General features: G+C 37.7%; 1 protein-coding gene across 1 annotated transcript; it reads right to left on the bottom strand.

The window, feature by feature from the left end:
• Positions 1-4,975: 4,975 nt before the first annotated feature.
• csrp1a (cysteine and glycine-rich protein 1a) lies at positions 4,976-16,609 on the bottom strand. Its single transcript, XM_084428164.1, has 6 exons — positions 16,359-16,609; positions 10,203-10,312; positions 7,922-8,090; positions 7,212-7,341; positions 6,986-7,079; positions 4,976-5,692 (listed from the first exon to the last, which is right to left on the bottom strand). The coding sequence occupies exons 2-6, from the start codon at positions 10,309-10,311 to the stop codon at positions 5,616-5,618; spliced, it is 579 nt and encodes a 192-aa protein (XP_084284290.1). The 5' UTR covers position 10,312; positions 16,359-16,609; the 3' UTR covers positions 4,976-5,615.
• Positions 16,610-22,396: the final 5,787 nt, after the last annotated feature.

The following is a 22,396-nucleotide window of genomic DNA, read 5'->3' as shown; positions in this document are numbered from 1 at the left end:
GTGATACCTAACTTTAACAACATGCCCTCCCAAATAATATAAATACTTTGCCTATAAGTACCTACTACAGCACTGTAAAAAAGTCAAAGAGTTATGACAAATATGTGTTTTTACTTTACTTTAACTCATCAAAATAAGTAACTTTCAGAAAAGTTATTCAAGATTCAACAATTTTTTTTTTAAGTCAGTTTAATGTAATTTAAGTTCAAATGACTTAAACATCTAAGTTGATTATACTTAAAAAATGTAAGGCAGCAACTTATTATTTAATATTAGTATTTTGCTGTCATAGTTAATTTTGTTTTGATAAAATAAATCCATTATCAATTTAAGAGGACCCAAAAAAACGACTCAAAACATAAATGGACAGATTAATCTTTATTCTGTGTCTCAGATTCTTCAGAACAGCTGGAAGGGAAACTCATCTGATGTTGTTGTCTTTACTGATACAACTCAAATGGAATGATGAACATCTTTGAAAGTCACTGTCGGTCGTGAGAAATATGTGCTTATCTCAAGAGTTAACATATTGCAGGACATCATTTTGCATTCTGTCCACTAGAGGACAATCTTTACTTCTTCATAACATTTAAAACCAAACTGGAAGGGATCATGCCATGTTGTTTTAAAAGAGTCATGACACACATTAAACATTTAGGTCGTCTTCTTTTGGAATCAGTGTCATCGCTCTAAAATAATCACCTCATAATACAAAGATGTACTGTGTCTAAATAATTAAAGATTTATGTTGAACATTCATACATTCACTGCTCATTTTTAGAACGAATGCACACCTACAGCAAGATTTGAACGTTATGAATGAAACCTGAATTAATTGTTTGTAAATATTTGCCTGTCTTTGTCTTTCACAGATGGAATGTGTGTAGGTGGTGCATGTTAATGCTAGGTTTGGCAGGGGCCCTTTTCCTTCCCTCAGTTCAACAGCCATTACACGCTAACAGCCTGAACACGAACAACGTTACTCCCACACAACACTGTGAGTTTTTACTTGTAATGTTTGACAGCTTGAGCATATCCCAGTCATTAATTTCACTTTGCTTTATCAGGTGAAAAGTTGAACCAAGCAGGTGTACACTCTTAGGTTCAATTTTAAAGAACCCTTTATGCCAAAAAGGTTCTATGTAAGGACAAAAGTCTTAAATGATCGCAAACTACTTTATTTTTTTTTTTTTTTTTTTTTTTTTATTAATAAATTATGTTTATGACCTGTTTAATAAATAAAATTGAATCCATATACAAATTAATAAAAAATAAAAAAACATAATTTAAACTATATCCATAAAATGATCTTATGATGGGAAGGTACTTAAAGGTATATAAGGCACCTGACAGAAACCTTTAGGATTCTGTATGGAACATTTTCTTGTAAGCGTGAACTGTAGTGGGATGAAGCTTTCTCGGAAGCTCATTTTAACAATTTGCATTGTTATTTTAACAACCTCTACTTTTTAAATGATAAAGAAATGTGTTTTTGTCTTACCCTGATTCACTATAGTAAGCCTGTTTTAAGTAAGGGATAATGTAGAGCGAGGCGGTTGTTATAGCGAATACAACCCTGACAGGCTGATCAGGACCCCGATGCGAAGCGGAGGGATTTTGAATCAGCCTGAAGGGGTTGTATTCGCTATAACAACCACCTCGCACTACATTATCCCGCTTATTACATGGCTACCTACCAAATAAATCAATAATTTTACACAGAATAATGATTTAAAAAGGAGTTTATTGATTTAAAACCGATTGTATTGCTTCCGCTAAAGAAAATAGTCCATTCCGTCTCTATGGTTAGAATCCTGCGTCCATAGCAACGCTCTGTTTTTCATGGCAACGGTGTGTTATACTTAGCAGCGGTCTAAGCCATGGAATAAGTGTTTATATTATAGACCTGTTGGGATGGTGTTCATGGGAAATTGCGTACGTCACTCGCCAGTACTTGTCTCATCATATCTGTAAATAGAGAAAAGTTGCTCCGGCTACTTTTATGCGTTTCTGGTGTGGGAGTGGAGTGGTTAGTTGTCACTGAGAGCGAGAAAGGTTAACATGGATCCGCTAAATCACCCAACTTAAACAAACAAACAGAGGAGAGTCTGCTGAGAAAAAGAGAACGTGACAGAGATCGTAATAAAACATGAATCAACATTGCCGTGGCTTTTCAGAGATGATAAGAACTGAGGGATTTGAAATGTTGTAAAAGCAATGCGGAAGATGATGGTGTTTTTATTACTCAACAGTTGAGTAAGGTATTTTATTGAACAGATAAATTGCCATATGTAGCTCTCTAACAGAGTTCATTGTAAAGCATTATCTGTTGTGAAGGCTCAATTTACATGGTTGTTGTAGCGCTGTGCTGGAATTATATGGAGTAGTGAATGTTTTATGAGCAGTAAGATAACCGTATTCATCTGCACAGTCACACAGAGCCAAAGCACAACCAAAACAATGTTCTTCCACAAAATGCATTTAGTTTTGTTTTTTTAACCGCTAGATGGCCAAAAGTTACAGTGTACCTGTTCTAAAACTTTAAAAATGTTTCAGGTATATGGATGACATTTTAATACCTGAATATTTTGCACTTCATTTATATACTGATCCTGAACTTTATAATAATAATATAATGAATAATAATAATGTTGCAAATTATGTTCACATTAAAATTGGCCTTTCCATGAACAACAGCTATATACACAGCTGTGTAACCTACACAAATCACCATCAGGATAACACAGTATGACACAAAAATAATGCAATAAACATGTACGAAATATCATTAAATGTAACATAAAACTCTCTTTTGTGGGACAAAAATTTAAATAATGGCAAGCATAACTATTTAAATGGTATGTGTCATGGAGGGATGTCTGAGATTATAAATTGCATTGTGTCTGGCATTCAGATAAGGCAGAAGTCAGGGTGACGTTCAACAGATCCTATAACCAATTAAATGTTTATGACTATTTAAAGGATTATCAGGGACTTTCCAAAATGAAGCGACCTGACTGTAAGTGTCAGCTTGTACCTCTTTCAGTCACAGTGAAACTCAGTACGTGAGTGACTCATAGTACATTTCTGACATTGTAAAATGACCCGATTAAATGTAATTTAAATTATGTAATGTGGTTGCGTTCTACACACCTTACAAATGACCATTCGCATGCAACAAATGCAGATAACCTTGATACATGTCGAATCAGCAGACAATAAGAGTTTTGGAAGAATAATTCATTTGACCAAATGAATGTTTGGTGAATGTTTAGTCAAGTATTGAAAATCAAAAGATGAGGACTCGTAAATGGTATGTATATTAAAGGGATACTCCACTTTTTTTTGGAAATAGGCTCATTTTACAACTCCCCCAGAGGTAAACAGTTGAGTTTTACCGTTTTCGAATCCATTCAGCCGAACTCCGGGTCTGGCGGTACCACTTTTAGCATAGCTTAGCATAGATCATTGAATCGGACAGGACCATTAGCATCTCTCTCAAAAAAATGACCAAAGAGTTTTGATATTTTTCCTATTTAAAACTTGACTCTTCTGTAGTTACATCGTGTACTAAGACCGACGGAAAATGAAAAGTTGCGATTTTCTAGGCTGATATGGCTAGGAACTATACTCTCATTCCTGCGTAATAATCAAGAAACTTTGCTGCCGTACCATGAGTGCAGCAGGCGTAATGATATGACGCAGCGCCTGAAAATAGTCCCCAGCTCTGTAACTTCCAACGTGACCGGGACTAAGTTTGTCTAACCTATTAGACCTATTTTCAGGCGCTGCGTCATATCATATTTTTGAGAGAGATGCTAATGGTCCTGTCCGATTCAATGATCTATGCTAAGCTATGCTAAAAGTGGTACCGCCAGACCCGGAGATCGGCTGAATGGATTCGAAAACATTAAGACTCAACTGTTTAACTCTGGGGGAGTTGTAAAATGAGCCTATTTCCAAAAAAAAGTGGAGTATCCTTTTAAAGGGATTGGTTACTCTTCCGCCGAACTAGACTCGTACGCCCGTTACCGGAAGCTGTGATTGTAATTTATAAAGTTATAAATATGGATATTTTTCTTACAAAAACGCATTGCTTCACTTCAGAAAGGCCTTAATTAACCCACTGGAGCCTTATGTATTACTTTTATGATGGAGGGATGCACTTTTTTGGGCTTAAAAACTCTACTCACTCCCCATTATAAAGTTTGGAATGTTTTTATATATAAAAATATTAGGATATTTTTTTATATTACTATATTGTGTTTGGCTGAAAGAAGAGAGTAATATACACCTTGGATGGATTGATGGTGAGTAAATTATGGGGTAATTGTCATTTTTGGGTGAAGTAACCCTTTAATTTGTACAATAGTTTTCAACATTGAAATAATCAGCAAATCATCATATTAGAATGATTTCTGAAGGATCATGTGACACTGAAGACTGGAGTAATGATGCTGAAAATTCAGCTTTGATCACAGGAATAAATTACATTTTAAAATATATTACAACAGAAAACAGTTAGTTTAAATCGTAATAATATTTTACTGTTTTTGATCAAATTAATGCAGCCTTCGTCAATTTAAAAGACTTCTTTCAAAAACGTACTTACCCCGAATGTTTGAATGGCAATGTACATCATTCAGTGTAAACAAAATAAATAATTAAAAACCAATGATGTTTTTTTTTTTTTTTTTTTTTTGATGAGTGATATCATAATTACCATAACTCTATTAAAAGTTTTTTTTTTCTCCATGTCCCAGATGTTGAAAGGTAAAACACTATTCTATTAAAAAGTACGGAAGCATGTAGGCGTGATATTAAGAATAATTTGTAAGAAATACCCTCTGCTAGAAATACACACCAAAACTAGCACTGCTTACTTGCAAGGCACGCTCATTTTTATAACCATTTTAAACATTTACATTCACCAACCATTCAGTTTAATGGACACAAATAAGGAAAGACACAAAAATGGTGCATATTTGTATACTTTTACTTCTATTTCCGTGCAGAATGCATATGTGGGATATTTTCCACTGACAATGAAATAAATTTAGTGCATCTTTAGCCAGGAAGTGCTTGTGAATCATTCATGCTTTGAGTAGAGCTGAAGGGAACATTCTTTACAGTGATTAAAGAAGCATGTGGTCAACTATAAACTGGATATGCAGATCCATTAGAGAACAGACAGTACATCTAAGCAGAGTAATACTGACGTAACAGCACAGCTCAGGTTCCACTAAAACTCAAGTGATCATCTTAGGTGAGCGGATTAAGTGTTAATCCCATGTTCTGTTTACATACTTGACATTCTTCCAAGCATTTGGCAGTGTTCAATAGTTAAGAAGAGATGTTTATGGGTTTAAGACGAGATGTTTATGGGTTTAAGACAATGACATGATGTCTTGTGGAATGTGTTGAAACGTGGAATGTGTCGTCTTGTTTAAGAATTAGACAGAAGCATCTGAACAATGGTTTCCTTCTCGACTGACGCCAGTTTCCTTTTTGAAGATACTAACATGCATTCACATGTAAATGAGCAGGAGGTGTTCAGCTGCATCTACAGATGCTCACAATGGGGAATGTATAGGAAAGGTTGTGGGTTAGGGAATCTATTGGGTGTGTGACAGCGCCCCAGCACCTTGACCATATCCAAAGCCTTTTGGTCCAAAGCTTTTGGCATAGCAACCTGTGTAGGGCACAAGACGAGGAAGTTAATATGACACCATTACAATGGTAAAGCTTTTTAATATGAATGGTGTTCTCGCCACCATAATTCTAGAAGCTATTAGGGCAGAGTATTGACACAGATTTCACAAACCAATTAAAATTCACACTGTAAAAAAAGTTGCCGCCATACATTTTTAAGTATAATCAAACTGGCTTAAAAATTGAGTTGAATCTTGTACGTCTTATAAAATAAAGTTGAAAATTGCTTAATTTTTTTTTATAAGTTAAAGTAATGTAAAAACATGTTGTCATGACTTGCTGATCATATAATTTTTTACAGTAAGCTCTTGATTTGATATGAATATGATTAGGATATATGTATCAGGAACAGTGTCAATTTTTCTTTGACATTTTTAATGCTGTAAACTATAAGGAAACCCTTTCAGATTGTACATTAATAATACAACACTAAATTACAAATCGAGTTGTATACAAACATTTAAATTGCACATAAGGTAGTTTTTGTCAACTTTTGATAAATTATTTCTACTCATGAGATTTATTCAAATAGGAGACATCACTCGCAGATTAAAAATATATTGAAAATGTAATATACTGCATTTATTTATAAATTCTCCTCTCTAGAGTTAGTTTTTCTCGCTAACTATCAAATTTATGGACAATAACTGGCTTTCCTGAGGGAAATGTAACTACTCAACAATGCTATGCTGTTTTTTGGATGACTATAAATCTGCATTTGAAACACTGAGCAATTACATGAGACATTATATATTTCAGTAAGTTCTACTGTATCGTTCAACATACCTTCTGATGTTTGTTTTGTGCTATAACTAGTGGTAAAGAGGAAGAGATGATTCGTTTCGCTGCGGCGACAGTGACATTAAAGCAAAAATGGCATTTATTGTTTGAATGATGTGATAAAACTCAAAGAATTTGAAAGCTGAGACTTTGTTATATATCAAAAGTAACAAAGCACGAAGCTTACTGCGATTTTTGGTAGGGAGGCGAGCTACATATAATTTTTAATCAACTTTTGTTCATGCATCACCTGAAAACATTATAGACTGAAAGATTGATCTGAGGATTTAAGAATCAATATCGGTTCTTTAAAATGAAGATTCATTAAAATGTATTATACAATATTGTCAACCCAGCCCTTCTCGCGATGCCATTGCTAACAACTGAACGGTTTTTATTGCATTATGCCTTTGCTAGGGTGTTCTCTGTGGTTTCTAGGTGGTTGCTTGGCAAGAACCACTAAAAAGAGACAGGATAACATTGGATACTTTGCCTTTGCAGAAGATTTCTCCATCCTTGTCAGCTAAAGTTGTGGATTCCAGCCCCTTTCCACATTTCGCACACCGGAAACAACCCCTGTGCCATGCCTGCAGAGGAAGGAAGACAACAGTCACTCAATGAAGACCACGTCCAAAGCTTACAGAACCATAAATGGTGGCTTATTTAATGTTGGTGCGCCACCACTGCATTTCCTCCTGCAGTTTCTGCTTTCGTCTTACATTTCCTGCCCCTATGACTTTTTCAGCCGCGTAGACAGCCTTGCTACACCGTGGACAAACATCAGAGCTGCCAAACTTTTGAGCAAACTTGGATGTGTTGGGGTTATTGGTAGGCTGGTGCTCTTGAGGCCTGCATTCAAGAGACACAGAACACAAGAATCAGAGGATGAACAGTCGATTGTCCACAGTTTGCTAGATTGCCAGCACATCATGGAATGGTTCCCCACAAAATTTAAATTCCGTGATCACTATAACATTCCAAATCTGTCTGACATTCATTGTCTTGTGGAACACAAAATAAGCTGTTTTGAAGAATGTTCATGCTGCTCTTTTCCATTCAATGAAAGTGGATGGGGACCAAGAGCTGTCAAGCTCCAAAAAGGGCAAAAAAGCTATAAAGATATTATAATATTATAAGTGGTCTTTACAACTTGTGTGCTATATTCAAAATCATTGAAAGAGCAGCTTGGATGCTATAAATTGAATGCATTTATAGCAGAACATCCAAGCAGAGCATTCAAGACATATAAAGTAGTTGGTTGCTTTGCCTTATATATCAGTCAGACCCTTTCCATATACTCTATAGTGAGTGGTTCTTGGCCAGAATAAGCTAGAGTGTACACTCTGATAGTCAAAAGTCTGATCTTGCAAGACTAGAATAAAATATGATATTTAAGAATCAAAATGCAAATCAGGTGAATTTTTCTTACTCCTCGGCTTTAATGCCCAGCGACTCTCCTTTGTCCATGCTCAGAGTTCCTGCACCGGCGCCGTAGCCGTAGCCTTTGGGCCCGTATTTCTTGCCGTAACAGGCCTTGCAGTAGATCTCATTCTCATGGACGGCCACTGTAGTGCTGTCTAGATTTTTCCTGCACACCACTGAAATGAAAAGGATGAGTGAATTTGACAAAAAACATAGATAAAAGTGTTCTGCAGTGACCTTTAGCTTCAAGATTTCAACGACAGTAACCTGTTGCTTTGGGCAATATAGTAGATCAAGTGTGTTGAGTGGGAGGATATCCTACTAATGTATGATTGTTAGAAAGATATTATTTAGATGAGAAATTATGAATATGTGGTGTTTTATATTATAAAATCATTGTACAATTGCTTTCTTCTGATATATTGACAGAGTAGATCGATAGAGACTATAATACTGTGATAGTTTTGTGAATTTTGCAATCCTTCAGCTCTGTCTCTAAAACCTTGGCAGGGTCCTGAGTTTGAGTTTTTTATTAAAGGAGCTTTGATTTTCGTCCTCCCCTGCCGACAGTCTGTCTGGAATGCAGATTCCTTTGAGGGCCCAATGCAGGGTAATATTATGCATCATAAAGTGGCTTATAAAGACAAACAGAAGAGGGCGCCAGAAAACAGCCTTCACTTCACATAGTAGTCTGAAACTGTTGGACAAATACTGCTCTTACCACCTGCCTGATTCACATACTATCCAGAATTAGAAGTAGTTTCACCCAAATCATAGTATATAGACATAGTATATATATATATATATATATATATATATATATATATATATATATATATATATATATATATATATATATATATATATATATATATATATATATACACCATGAAGGTCTCTAGAATCATCCAAACAAAACAAATCTTACAAGAGATCTATAGTTTTTTTGTATACTTAGTCAAAAATATATATATATATATATACCATGAAGGTCTCTAGAATCATCCAAACAAAACAAATCTTACAAGAGATCTATAGTTTTTTTGTATACTTAGTCAAAAATCCAAATGGCAAAAAGTTACTTTTATTGTTATAATTGTGATTTCATAATATGTAGATATGAATACAACTGGAACAACTTGTGAAAATATGTCTTTCAGTTAGTCAAATAGCAAATAGTGGAGTTCTGCAGCCATCTACTGGTTAAAGTGATAATTTGTTACTTTTAAAACTGCATTTTCCAAAAGATGGGCAAAAATCGTACACTAAACCATGTCAAATTATCCATGTTATCCACATGAATGAAAGTTAGAAATGTGTGTCAGAAAGACCCCGAACAGCGCACAAGGGGTAAGACAAATGGATTTGTTGTTTGTTGTGTTTTCATATTCAAGATTATAAGCTTTTTTGGGTTCGCATCAAATGTTCTTCGACTTTTATACATAATAAATTTGTTTATGAATAAAGATTAATCTGTTGAAAGCAGTTATTTTGAGATAGATGCTAAATGTTCTCCTCCTATTCATATTTGACATTGAGGGGGTGCATTCAACATATTTGCCCACATTCAAATATGATGGGGAAATAAATGCAGAACATGTTCACATAGGACACTATTAACACGATATGCATGAAACCATTCAGAAAAATTTGGCCACAAATGGGTTAATTACTCACCCTCATGTCTTTCCAAACCCGTAAGACCTTCATTCATCTTCAGAACGAATATAGATCTTTTTGATGAAATCTGAGAGCTTTGCGTCTCTTCATTGACAGCCTATGCAACTACCACTTTCAAGATCTTCATTTGTGTTCTGAAGATGAAAGAAAGTCTTACGGGTTTGGAACGACATGAGGGTGAGTAATTAATGACAGAATTTTCATTTTTGGGTGAACTAACCCTTCTTTATTCTCCCTTGCAACAAGACAATCTGTGACATCAAGGCAATTTTATGAGATGGATATGTTCCTATATTGGTGTACTGCTTTTTCACACACACAAAAGTACTTCAACAAAAAGCAAACATTTTATTGCGTAATACGTAAACTATGAAGCAACTAAAGTGTGTCAGTTTGCTCTTTCAGTACAGCTTTCAAAGCATTCAGGCATAGATTTTTCATTTTAGCACAATGCGTTGTGCCTGCTATTGTACAAAAGATGATAATTATTAACAGACAAATTATGTATTAACAATGCCTTCAAGTCAACTTTTTTGAACATGCTGATCTACTGATACTGTGTGGACTCGAGTCATGGCACTGGACACAGGAAAAAGAACAGGACTTACTGCACAGGAAGCAGGATCTGTGGAAGCTCTTTCCTTCACACTGCACTTCCTCTGCAAAGTACACTGTTTTCTGGCAGCAGCCACATTTGTTTCCACCCCCAAGAGGCATCCTGAAACACACACACAGCGGAGTAGCTCACAACATGTGTCCTGAAATCACCTACTTTTGGGGACCTCCCAATGGTTCCCTAAATAAACACAACATACAGTTTTAATTAAAATCCAGAAAATGCATTGTTATATATAAACACTTTTTGTTATGCTGGTTGAAACTCTCTTCACATCCTGATAACAATCAATAACAGTAGGGGGTCAAAATATTGAAACATATATCTTCTATGGAAGTCTCAGGATAAAAAAAAAAAGTTCTTCCAATCATTGCATTCGATGTCCTACCCTGCCTGCATTTCTATACCTTCTGCTCGCGCGGATGTCATCGGCACATTCCGTAGCACGCAAACCGCCTTTTACAGTTCCTCCTGAACCAAAACAATGAGCTTATGCTGCGTTCACGCCATGTCATAACCGTATTTAAGAGATGGCAACCCGTGATGTTCTAAAGTTCAGTGCTCTTTAAAGGGTTAGTTCACCCAAAAATGAAAATTCTGTCAGTAATTACTCACCCTAATGTTGTTCCAACCCCGTAAGACCTTCGTTCATCTTCAGAACACAAATTAAGATATTTTTGATGAAATCTGAGTGCTGGCTCACTCCTCCACAGGCTTATGGACACTATAACTTGCTAGCCCATAAAATGTATTGAAGAGTTAGTATAAGTTAGTTTTTTTAGTAAGTTAGTTAGTCTCGAGTTAGTTTACGTAGTGTTTTTGCGTAGCGCGTCTGTGTTGCACGTCACCACGCATCACACACATGACCAGCATCGCCCAGTAGTGAGCCTATGTGGTGACGTGCAACACAGACGCGCTGCGCAAAAACACTACGTAAACTAACTCGAGGCACAGAGAGAGAATGAAATGAATAGTGGAATAAAGTCGTTATTTTTGTTTGTTTTTGCGCACAAAAAGTATTCTCGTCGCTTTATAAACTTAAGATTGAGCCACTGGAGTCACTTGGACTATCTTAACGATGTCTTTAATACATTTTCTGGGCCAGCAAGTTATAGTGTCCATAAGCCTGTGGAGGAGTGAGACAGCTCTCAGATTTAATCAAAAATATCTTAATTTGTGTTCTGAAGATGAACTAAAGTCTTACGGGGTTGGAACAACATGAGGGTGAGTAATTACTGACAGAATTTTCATTTTTGGGTGAACTAACCCTTTAAGTTATGTTAATTATTATTGTAATATTATGTGCTTTGAGACATGAGGTAGTTTAACGCCATCTCTCGTGAGGCTTTGCAGAATCTGCTGTGTGTTCATGTGTTTTGAAGGAGGCGTGGCTTTAGAGTCGCTCTGAAGGGAGGGTGGGATCTCATGCTTTCAAAGCTAAAAACAATTGAGGTCAATGAGAAGTCCTAAAGTTCTGTACACGACATGTGTATGTAATTATAGTTGGAATTTAGCATTGAAAAAAAGATAACTTTGCATAAAAGTGATGTCAGACCACAAGAGAAATATTATGCCAAAAAAGGCATTGAGATTAGTAAGGTATGTAGGTCTGAAATCTGAAACAGGGTGGCTTTGATATACAAGCATATTTGGACTTTCAAAAGCACATACTTGTTGTGACTCCAGAGTACAGCTTGAACTTCACGAGAGAACGCAAAAGCATGATTCACAAATTTCCTCCATGTTATATTTATTTCCTTCACCATGCCCCTTTAGAGGCTTCATAAGAACACAACTAACTTTTTATGTTCAAGGGTATGAAATGAATAAACAGCTTGAGTGTCTTTCCAAATACCCATTCTTGCGGTCTTTCCACTTGACCACTTGTCTACTTACATGACGTATTTCCTGTATTTGGCCCAAGTGTTAAAGTAGGTGTGAAGACCTCAAGTGTGTGTAGAATTTTTGATTACCTGATGAGACACTAAAGATGGGAGCTTTATTTACATTTTCAATACTTTACATTTTAAAATAAACTTGTAAATGTCTGGTCAGTAGTCCCTAACAGAAAACACAATTTAAAATTGTGGTGCTTATAATTAAGTGATAAAAATGCTAATGTTGTAGAAAATACACACAGCCTACTCATCTTTGCACCAATAAAATGACATTTGTTTTACTACCAAAATACATGCAATATCTAATTGATTTAATGTACAGTGGAATGTTTTTATCGTGATTTTAGGGCATGCGATTTCCCGAATCTAATGCATGATGGGATACGCTTAGCTTTGAATATTGCTCCGATGAGTTATTCAAGATAGGGTGCATTAAGGCCACTGCACTTTGGTATTTTTTTAGACATGGGACAGTCTTGCGCACTTCCTGTTTGCTTTTATTCTGACTGACTCTGAAATTGTTTTCCCAAGTAAATTAAACGGATTCGTATATAACCGCAAGTTTTGCGTCAGATTAGTGACGAATAATATTTGGCATCAATTCAAGCGTACTTGGTTTGCAAAGACAAGAAGGGAATTTCCGTTTACCAATCTAAATTTGGGTGTGTCTGAAAACCAAAGCTATTATGAGAGAAGAAATGTTGGTCAGCTTATATCTGTAATAGTGGCCATACCACTACTGAAGTAAATGTTAAGTTAAATTCAAGTGTATGCAATTCCATGGGGGCTATACCAAAGTATCTTTGATTGTGTAAATGTGAATGTGACCGATCTCAGGTATATAGCAATTACCTCTGTTTGGTGACCAAAACTGATGGGCTTGTGAACGTGAAACCCGCGTTAAACAGAAGACGTGAGGACCTCTGAGCGACATAGTTTCCTAATCTGAACGGGTGAAATATAATTAAAGAGTTAAAAAGAATAATCAAACATTCGCTCACGTTTAATGATGCTCAGATAACATTAAAACCTTTTTCATTCATGGAGTCAGATGAAATAACGAGGTAATACATATGAGAAAATGTATTTCATTTAATCTTGTTGTGTTGCGTAAAAGGAAAGACAGCAGAGACCTTCACCCGTCTTAGCGGAAACCCCCATTTAGACCGATAAACGGGCTTACAGCGGGAATGAAACGCAACTTTTCGCTGATTGGTCAATTAAAGATTGAACCTTGCCTTCATCAGTTCTTCCTCAGTCGCAACAGAATAAAAGCCATCCGCTGCTACGGTTCTTAAAGCTTTTATTGCAATATATATATATATATATATATATATATATATATATATATATATATTATTATTATTATTATTATTCAGCAACCTACACGTGAAACGTGTTAATTTACTTCACATCTGCACCCACAACTACCCGTTTGCCTACATATTTGGCACACTGCCTGTTTTATTTATCTGACAACTATCAAAATCTGAGCAGAGTGGATGCATTTAGGCTACATTCTAGTGTTGTTTCCAGTCCAAATATCAAAAAAATTCTTAAATCAAGATGCTTTTACTAAAGTAGTAAAATGCCATAAGATATTATGTCTTGTTTTCTGGGGGAATAAATCAAAATTAAGTGAGTTTTTGCTTAAAACAAGCAAAATGATCTGTCCATGGGGTAAGAAAAATAATATTGTTTCTGTTTGAATTAAGATTATTTTTCTTACCCCATGGACAGATAATTTAGCTAGCTTTAAGCAAAAACTCACTTCATTTTGATTAATTCCCCCAGAAATCAAGACATGATATCTTATCTAATTTTACTTATCTAGTAAATGCATATTGATTTAAGATTTTTTTTTTATATTTGGACTGGAAACCAGACAAAAATACTAAGTAAGAAAAGCATTTTTTGCAGTGTATTGATTTAAGTGTAAATACACAGAAGTCATAACTTTTATTCAGAGCCTGCGTTGAGACAGTGACACAAAGAAAACAATACAAGTGTCATGTTGCCAACAATATGCCTTTACATTGAATCATGTGCCTCTGATCTTCTGTAATTGCTGGGAAATGTCTCATTGATTTTGTCCATAAAAGGGCTTGTTGGTTGTAATCGAGACATTCCTGCATAGTTCTGATGTCTCCAGTCTAAACACTAACTCCGGCCCCTGACTGCAAACATGTTGGGTTGTCATGGATGTGAGGAAATGACACAAAGCCAACACATGCAGATAACGTTCTCTAGTATAGTAATACAGAGACTGAATGCTCTCTTATGGCCATTTCCTTCCTATTGCAAAGGTCATATAAAGTTTGATAAAGTGGCCAGACTATAAACAAAGCCAGACTCAAGGACGTTTGACAGTATTATGATAACACTGTGAAATTGTTTTAGGCAGTGGTCTAGTTGAATCGGATTTAATCTACTTCACGCTTCCTCTGATATCAGAATTCTCAGAGATTTCTGGATGCCTACAATTTAATCCGCACTGTGTTGTATTAGTTTCATTTACATATGGAAAGCCAAGGTCATATGTCTCCAAGCTCGCCCACAAAAGCCATGAACCCAGATAAGGTCTAAACTCCAACCAACCAAATAACCAGCAACATTTTACAAAAACACACAACTATTGTAAGAATAGGGCCATAGGTGGTTGGTGAACTAACTCCAGGATAAAGATAGGAGATGCGCTTCCCCTTTCGAAACATATTTAAATTTCCTTAAAATAGTTTCAGTTACGTGTCACCACAAAACGTACACATCCCAGCATAAACGCTTCTGATAAATGATTTATCATCACAAACCACTGTTCATTTTAACAGAAAAGCAAGCATACTGTGTGTGGGATTTGGCATGGCAGAAAGCATGCAAAGAACGCTTCCTTTATAATCACTGAGAAGCGGCCACTCATCTTAGATAATTGCGATCTCACAAAGTTCTATTACAATAAATGAAGCGGACTGCACAATGAATCTCTTATTTACATATCATGCAGAACTCAGAAGCCACTTATCGAGTTTTTGTTCATTGCTAACTTAAACACCTCTGATTGCCCATTGCATGCAAGCAATCAACAGATATGTTTGTGATTGGATATATTGCTCAACGCTTTAAAAAAATGTGTTGTAATTAGAAACGTTTGGCGTTCTCCAGAGCGCAAACACTGGATCGTTTGCCAAATATGTTTTGCCAATGTGCTATTATTACAGAGACAACTGATCCTAGACCAGCAGTTCTAAAAATCTAAATTGAGTTACATGTGAAATGGTGTTGTTTCCCCATGCCCTAACCCTCACATTGTGTTCCAGTTATTTTGACCCAAAGAGTATTTTCTTTTTCCCGAAAATGGTAGTTAATGTTATCACATTGGAATAAAACTTACTTACTTTCTCACACAGTGTATAAAAAGTCTGCTCCAAAATGACCTGCCTAAAACAGATTGCTTATAAATCTTTCATTATGCTATCTGTGATATTGTATTGGATTCTGACTTTTTATTATCTACTTTTTTTTTTTTTTAGCACAGGTTTTGTTTTTCTTTTTGTAACGGATTGATCGTAGGCCTCATTGTTCTGAGCTTATCCAATTCAGTTTTTTGTGGGGAAAAAGCTTGAGTGAACTTAAATGGCATAAGCTCAGATCAATGAGGCCTACGGTCAATCACTTACCAAAAGAAATACATAACTAGTGCTAACTGAAAGAAAACAAGTTGACAAAAATATTGAATCCCGTATTTGGTGATAATATGGCATAATGTGAGATTTACCATCAGTTTAAAAGACCAAGAACACCAAATTAGGTAAAGGATTTTCAACATAGCACAACGGTTTTAAATGAAAGCTCAGTTAAAAGTCTAGGTCTTCTTTTTGAGAATCTTGGTCAAATTGTTCCTTCTCAGGCTGAATGATTTTTAGAGTACAGTTATTCTAGAAAACAAGACAAGACAAGACAAGTCACATTCCTGATTTCAGATTAGAAAAGTTAGTAGTAGTTTGTAAATGTGAAAGAGAAGAATTAGACTTATAGAAGTAAAGGTTCACAAAAGTTACATCTTCTCTGCCAGGAATTTTGTCAGCGCAACAAAACCGAACAGTTCAGATGAGGTAGAAAGAATTTAAAGAATTCCTGGAAACCAAAAGCTCAAAAAGCCTCATGAGCTGCACACAAGTTTGCAGAGCCATTGCACAAGAGAAGCGGAAAAAGCATGTAGGGGACAAAAAAATACACTGTGAAGAGCTTCTTACCTGAAGTGATCGTTGGTAGGTATGTGGATACGGACAGAAAATCTACAGTCAATGTCCAACAGACTGTGGGAATGAGAACAGCTTCTTCTGTCCTAACACATGCAGTGGTGGAGGGTCTGTGTCAAACTTTAGTGCAGGAGCTCAGGGTGTGGCAAACAGTGAGGGAAGTGAGTCTAAACTATGTGCTGTGGTGAGATGTTAAAGGAACAGCACTACCTCACGGCCCTACTGTGTGTTTGCTCTCTTACGCCCCCTCTGTGGCTGACAGACATTATTCATCCTAAAAACGATCTGTTACACACTGGCGCTCTGAGACAGGAAAAAAACAAAACAATAAAATGTAAAACAAAGTATTATATATTGTCTATAGGTTTATTGTGGTTGCTCTTTCATATCTCAGTCTTGAGGTGGAAATATTAAAGGGGACCTATTTTGCCCGTTTTTACAAGATGTAGTATAAGTCTCAGCTCTCCCCAGAATGTGTCTGTGAAGTTTCAGCTCAAAATACCCCCAAGATTTATTATACCATTTTGTAAATGCCCATTTTTGAGTCAAAGCAAAACATGTTGTTTTCGTGCATGTATCTTTAAATGCAAATGAGCTGCTGCTCCCCATCCCCCTATCCAGAGTAGTGGTGTGGCATTTACAGCTCGTGCTACGGGTACTCTGTCAAAAATGAACAAAACATCTCACGTCTCACGTGAGATTGCAGTCCTTCGTCGTTGAAAGTTATTATTTGAAGATGTTTTATAGCCATTTAAAACATAACACATAGTCAGTTTAAACTTCTGGGCCCGTATTCATAAAGAATCTTAATGCAAAGAGTAGCTCCTAGTGACAAAATTCTAAGAAAATTCTTAGAAATGTGGGCGTTTACTCTTAAAATTAAAGAAAAAGTCCTAGTAAAGAAAAAAGTAATTCAGAAAGCATCTTAACCCTTAAAAGAGGTCTTAAGGTCAAAATTGTTAGGAGTACGGACGAGGACTTTTAAGAGGCTTAAGAGTTTCTTTAGCAGAGGAGAAAATGGCAGAAAGACGAAGAGGGAGAAGAAATGTGTTGCAGACGATGGATAACAGTGAGTTAATAAGACACTATAGATTAGATCGTGCAGGGACCATGTTTGTGACTGATCTTTTTAGAGACACGCTAACATCTCCGACACAGCGCAGAAATGCCATAGCGCCAGAAATGAAAGTAATCACTACATTACGATATTTGGCAACTGGGAAAATTCCATGTTTGATACATTAAAACCAACATTCAAACCACCGCTTAAATAGACATGCCAGCAATCAGTGTAACTGGAAAGAGTGGAACAATTTTTATCATTCTAAGCAATCAAATAATACCTTATAGGAAATCAACAGCATGGTAAATAAAAAAAGGATTTATATACACATATATAATGTGTGTGTGTGTGTGAGAGAACGATCAAATAGGAAAAATTACGCATGTAAGTTCAAAGTGGAGGCTTAGAATAGACCCTATACTTAAAATCACTTTTTTTTTTCCTTCTTGGACAACCAACCAATCACAGTCTTCAAAAGATTGTGTCATACATAGCAACGGGGTCAACCCCGCCTCCTCACTAAGATAAAAGTTTTTGTATTTTCCTTACTCAGAGTTGCTCTCAGATCGGTCCCGAATCGCTCTTAAGCTAAGACTCCTACATAAAAGTTTTTAAGCTAAATTAAGAGTTTTCTGAGAGGATTCTTAGAATCTTTATGAATACGGGCCCTGGGGCCGTATTCACAAAGAATTTTAAGGCTAAAAGTAGCTCCTAACTGGCGAATTTAGGAGCAACTCCTAAAAATAATGGGCGTGTCACTCGTAATTTTAGGACTCCTAATATTTTTTGACTAAGAGTAATTCACGAAGCGTTTTAGCCCTAAAAGTAGCACCTAAGCCTGGGACAGCTTAAAAGAAGTCGAGAGGACTCCTAACTCACTAAGACCTATTCACAAACCGCTTTTTGTGGCATTTCATGTTGCGATGTTTTGAAATGCGTATGCGACGGCTACAGGAGCTTCCAATCGCGAGGGAACAATTTTGCATTGTAGGCATAACTAGGGATGCAATAACGCCACCAACAACAAGCAAAACTATAGGCTACTCATTGCATGTAAACTATTTGTAACATTTCATTGTGAATCAAATTAAAATGTTCTTCTCTTTGCAAACGTAGGCAGTGACAGATTAATTCAATAATGTTGCAAAGATATTGCATCAATCCATATGTTTCATTAGGCTACTAGGCTATTTGTTTTGCCTTACTCTTTATTAATTTAGGCTATTTATTCAGTTATTCATCATCTTCCGTCCTTCGCAATACTTGTGTAGCGCACGCATTCTCAGACCTGTCACTCATCATCGTAGTGGAGGTGTTTGGAATCATTCCCGCGTTACAATCATCAGCCAATCAAGGTGGTCACTTCAGTCAAGCTCGTGCATGAGTAATGACGTCATCCATAGCAACGAAGACTCACTCTTAGTTTAGGAGTTGTCATTTTTCTTTACTAAGAGTAGGTCTGAAAGGCGTTGTGAATAACTTCTAAGAGAAAACTCCTAGCTAAAATCTTTTAGTGCGATTTAGGAGTACTCCTAGTGGTAAGATAAAATGCTTTGTGAATACGGCCCCTGTTCTCTTTCAAAAGCTGCTCTCAATGTTGCGCTTGATTTTTAAGCACTATGACAAAACATCTTTGTTTGACCGGTTGTGAACACTTTTGCAAACACATTAAATAACCTCATCAGGTTCCTTTGTCTTCAGAACCGCATTGTGTGCTGTGTGTGCTATTCAAACCTCTTCTCAAACTATCCCTTTTGCTAGTAGTTTTGTCAAGCAGGAAAAATACTTTTCTCACTCTCTTCCTCTTTCTCTGATATGGAATAAAAGAGTAAAAAAAAAAAGAAAGAGAATCATGTCAAGAGAATCAAAGAAATGCGTGCCACCCTGCTCACGGCCCATTTCGGATGATGATCTGCATGATTTTTGTATTCAGTGACGGGGGAAAAAGCACAATGTGGCAGCCCTCGACGACGCAGAGTATGAGCCATGCATGTCATTTTCCATACTCGATAAGGAAGAGCAAGCCTGTCCGTCCTTGATGATGAAATCATGGGGCTTGCGTGTCGATCTGGCTGAAGAGCTGGAGATGGGTCCTCCCCTTTCTCTTGCTCTCTCACCAGATCACGAGGTCCTCGAGCCCGCTTCTGGAGCGCGCCTTGGCTCTTCTTCAGACCAGGCTGAGGACACGAGTTCTCTTGGGAGCTTTTCTGAGAGCTTTTCTCATGACGACAGATCGTACGTCTTCAGTTAGACTGTCCACAGGAACAAGAGACCCCCCAGATGATCGGAGTTAATTTAACAGTAAATTTCTGTCGGGTGGCCAAAGGGATGCACCAGAGAGACGGTCCCTCCCCTTCTTTCAAGATCTCCAAGACGAACTATGGAACGAATTCATGGAACGAATTCATGGAACAAACCGTAAACTCTCGTGTCTTCGACGTCAGTATATTCAACTAACGTCGGTGCGAAGGCACAGGGTTATCCAATGATGCCCCAGGTTGAAGTGATGCTCATGGGCTATCTCTCCCCTGGCAGCGCATCATCACTGAAAAAGACTGCACTTACCTCCGGACCATGCAGAATTACATCTTCAATGGTGGGGAAGGCTCTTCAGGTGGCGGGTCAGGCTGGTGCTGCCCTGCACACCATGGCGGTGTTGCAGGCGTACCAGGCGGAACTGCTTAAAGAATTGAGCATGTGTGAAGGAAACGTCAGTGAGGAAGTGTTTGCAGAGCTGCGGCGAGCCACAGACTTGTCTCTGTGTGTGACCAAGCAATCGCCAGCGCCATCGGCCATTCCATGGGTGCTATGGTCGCTACAGAGAGACATCTGTTGCTCAATCTCACTGACATCAAGGAGAAGGATATCTCCCGTATCCCGTATCTCTTTCCTGTGCTGTCGGCCACCAAGCCCCAATCGGGTCCATCTCAAAAGAGGGAAGCTCAGACACAGAGCGCGCTCCCCTCACAAAGATTGGGGACCTGTGCGCCACACTCAGCCACCAAAGAAAAAGATGGACCTGAGATATTTGATCTCTCTTAAAAAGAAGAAATCCTGAGGCTTTTGCGCCCAGTCCCGAGGGGGTGTGCCCCCCTTTGTCCAGCAAAGTTTGCAGTTCTTGTGCCAGCAAGTGCGCCTGTTCTGGTTTCACGATAGTGGAGACCACACCATTGAAATGCGGAGGAAAGCGAATTGTTAAATATTCAGTTGCTTCCTGCTGTTTCCCTGGACATGAACCATTTAACATTCCCCCATCAAGCAGACACTGCGTCACTAGATGTTGCTTCACAAAACATTGCGACATTGCGTCAAAACTAGTGCGCCTTTCAGAGAAGTTGGCAGCATGGAAGCTACTGCCAAATTTATTTCCTTGGGTTTTGAGAACCGTAGAGAAAGGCTACAGAATATAGTTTGCGCGCTTTCCTCTGCGTTTCAGGGGTGTGGTCTCCACTATCGTGAAACCAGAACAGGCGCACTTGCTGACATATGAACTGCAAGATTTGCTGGACAAAGGGGCCATAGAACATGTTCCCTTCCCAGACAGACAGACAGTCAAGTCAAGTCAAGTCATCTTCATTTATATAGTGCTTTTAACAATGTAGATTGTTTCAAAGCAGCTTTACAGAGATAAACGTATAATTTAAGGTAACAGACATTGTTTTGGCATTATAGCGGTTCTTTAATAAAGTTATTTTCCAGCTAAAGTTAGTTTTGATTGATTGGCTTCCATCGCAACGATCATTTGTTATTAAATTAGGGGCCGCTAAGACGACACCATTCTCTCTACCCAGACTTTAAAGGGGTCATATAATGGTACATGCACTTTTACAGGTTGATTGTACTGAAATGTGTGTTGGCAGTGCCTGTACACAACCATCATAAAATGATAAAAATCCATCCAGTGTTTTATTTTTTTTATCTTCTTATATGTTTTCCCCCATCTCAAATCAAGCCGTTCGACCTAGTGACGTCACACGGTCGGACGCCCCTCCCACGATTGTTGATTGACAGCAGCGTTTCAACACAGACCCGCCCTCACTCGTGAGCGAGCTGTCAATCATAGCCCGCGCGTCATTGTTGATACGCATACGCTGGAGCACTGTTTATGAGCAGAATGGCGTCTAAGCGATTGTGGTGAATATCATTTTGATATTCCTAAATCCGAACCGCTGAAGACGCAGTGGCTGAGTTTGTTTTCGAAGGGAATATTCCCCACGATCAACGTCAATGCTTTCATGTTTGCGCGAATCATTTCACTACGGTGGCCGAGAAGGGTCACAACACAAACAAACGCCACAACAACTACATATGCAGAAAACACATGCAAACGCCGCCACAACAACTACATATTCAGAAAACACCTCCAAATTCAGAAAACACATACAAACGCCACAACAACTACATATTCAGAAAACACATACAAACGCCACAACAACTACATATTCAGAAAACAACTTCGTCGATTTCACATCACGTAGGCCTACGCTGCAAATATTCACAGCACGAGCAAATAGGGAAACGAACTGCAAACTGCAAAGACACAACGGAAATGTTTCCAGGGGGGCCATAATCAGTGACGGCTACAAGAGGTAAGTGTTTCTCTTTTATTATGGCCAGAGAAAGTCTACGGCCTTTGTTATGACAGACTTGTCGATGTGCTCTGATACCGAAGTGGTTTTTGTGTGTTTTCAACATATTAAGTTATTGTCCCCATAACGTATTAGCAGGGTTCTCAAGTCTCACGCATTGGCCGTGAGACACACGCAATTCAACCAGTTCACACGCTCACACGCCACACCGTGTATTTCTCACGCTGAAAAGGCAATGCCAACCAAGTTGTCCTGCAAGCTTTATATATAACATTGTATACGAGGCGCAGGCACACAAAGTGAAGTTTCCTGCCGCCAGCACGTATCTCGGCCAGATTGCGTTTGTTACTAGGCAACATAGATGCGCGAACACACGAAAG

This window comes from Rutilus rutilus, assembly GCF_951802725.1.
Source record: "Rutilus rutilus genome assembly, chromosome: 13".
Taxonomy (NCBI): domain Eukaryota; kingdom Metazoa; phylum Chordata; class Actinopteri; order Cypriniformes; family Leuciscidae; genus Rutilus; species Rutilus rutilus.
Note: the sequence above shows the minus strand (reverse complement) of the source record. Positions and strands in the feature narration are given on the sequence as shown.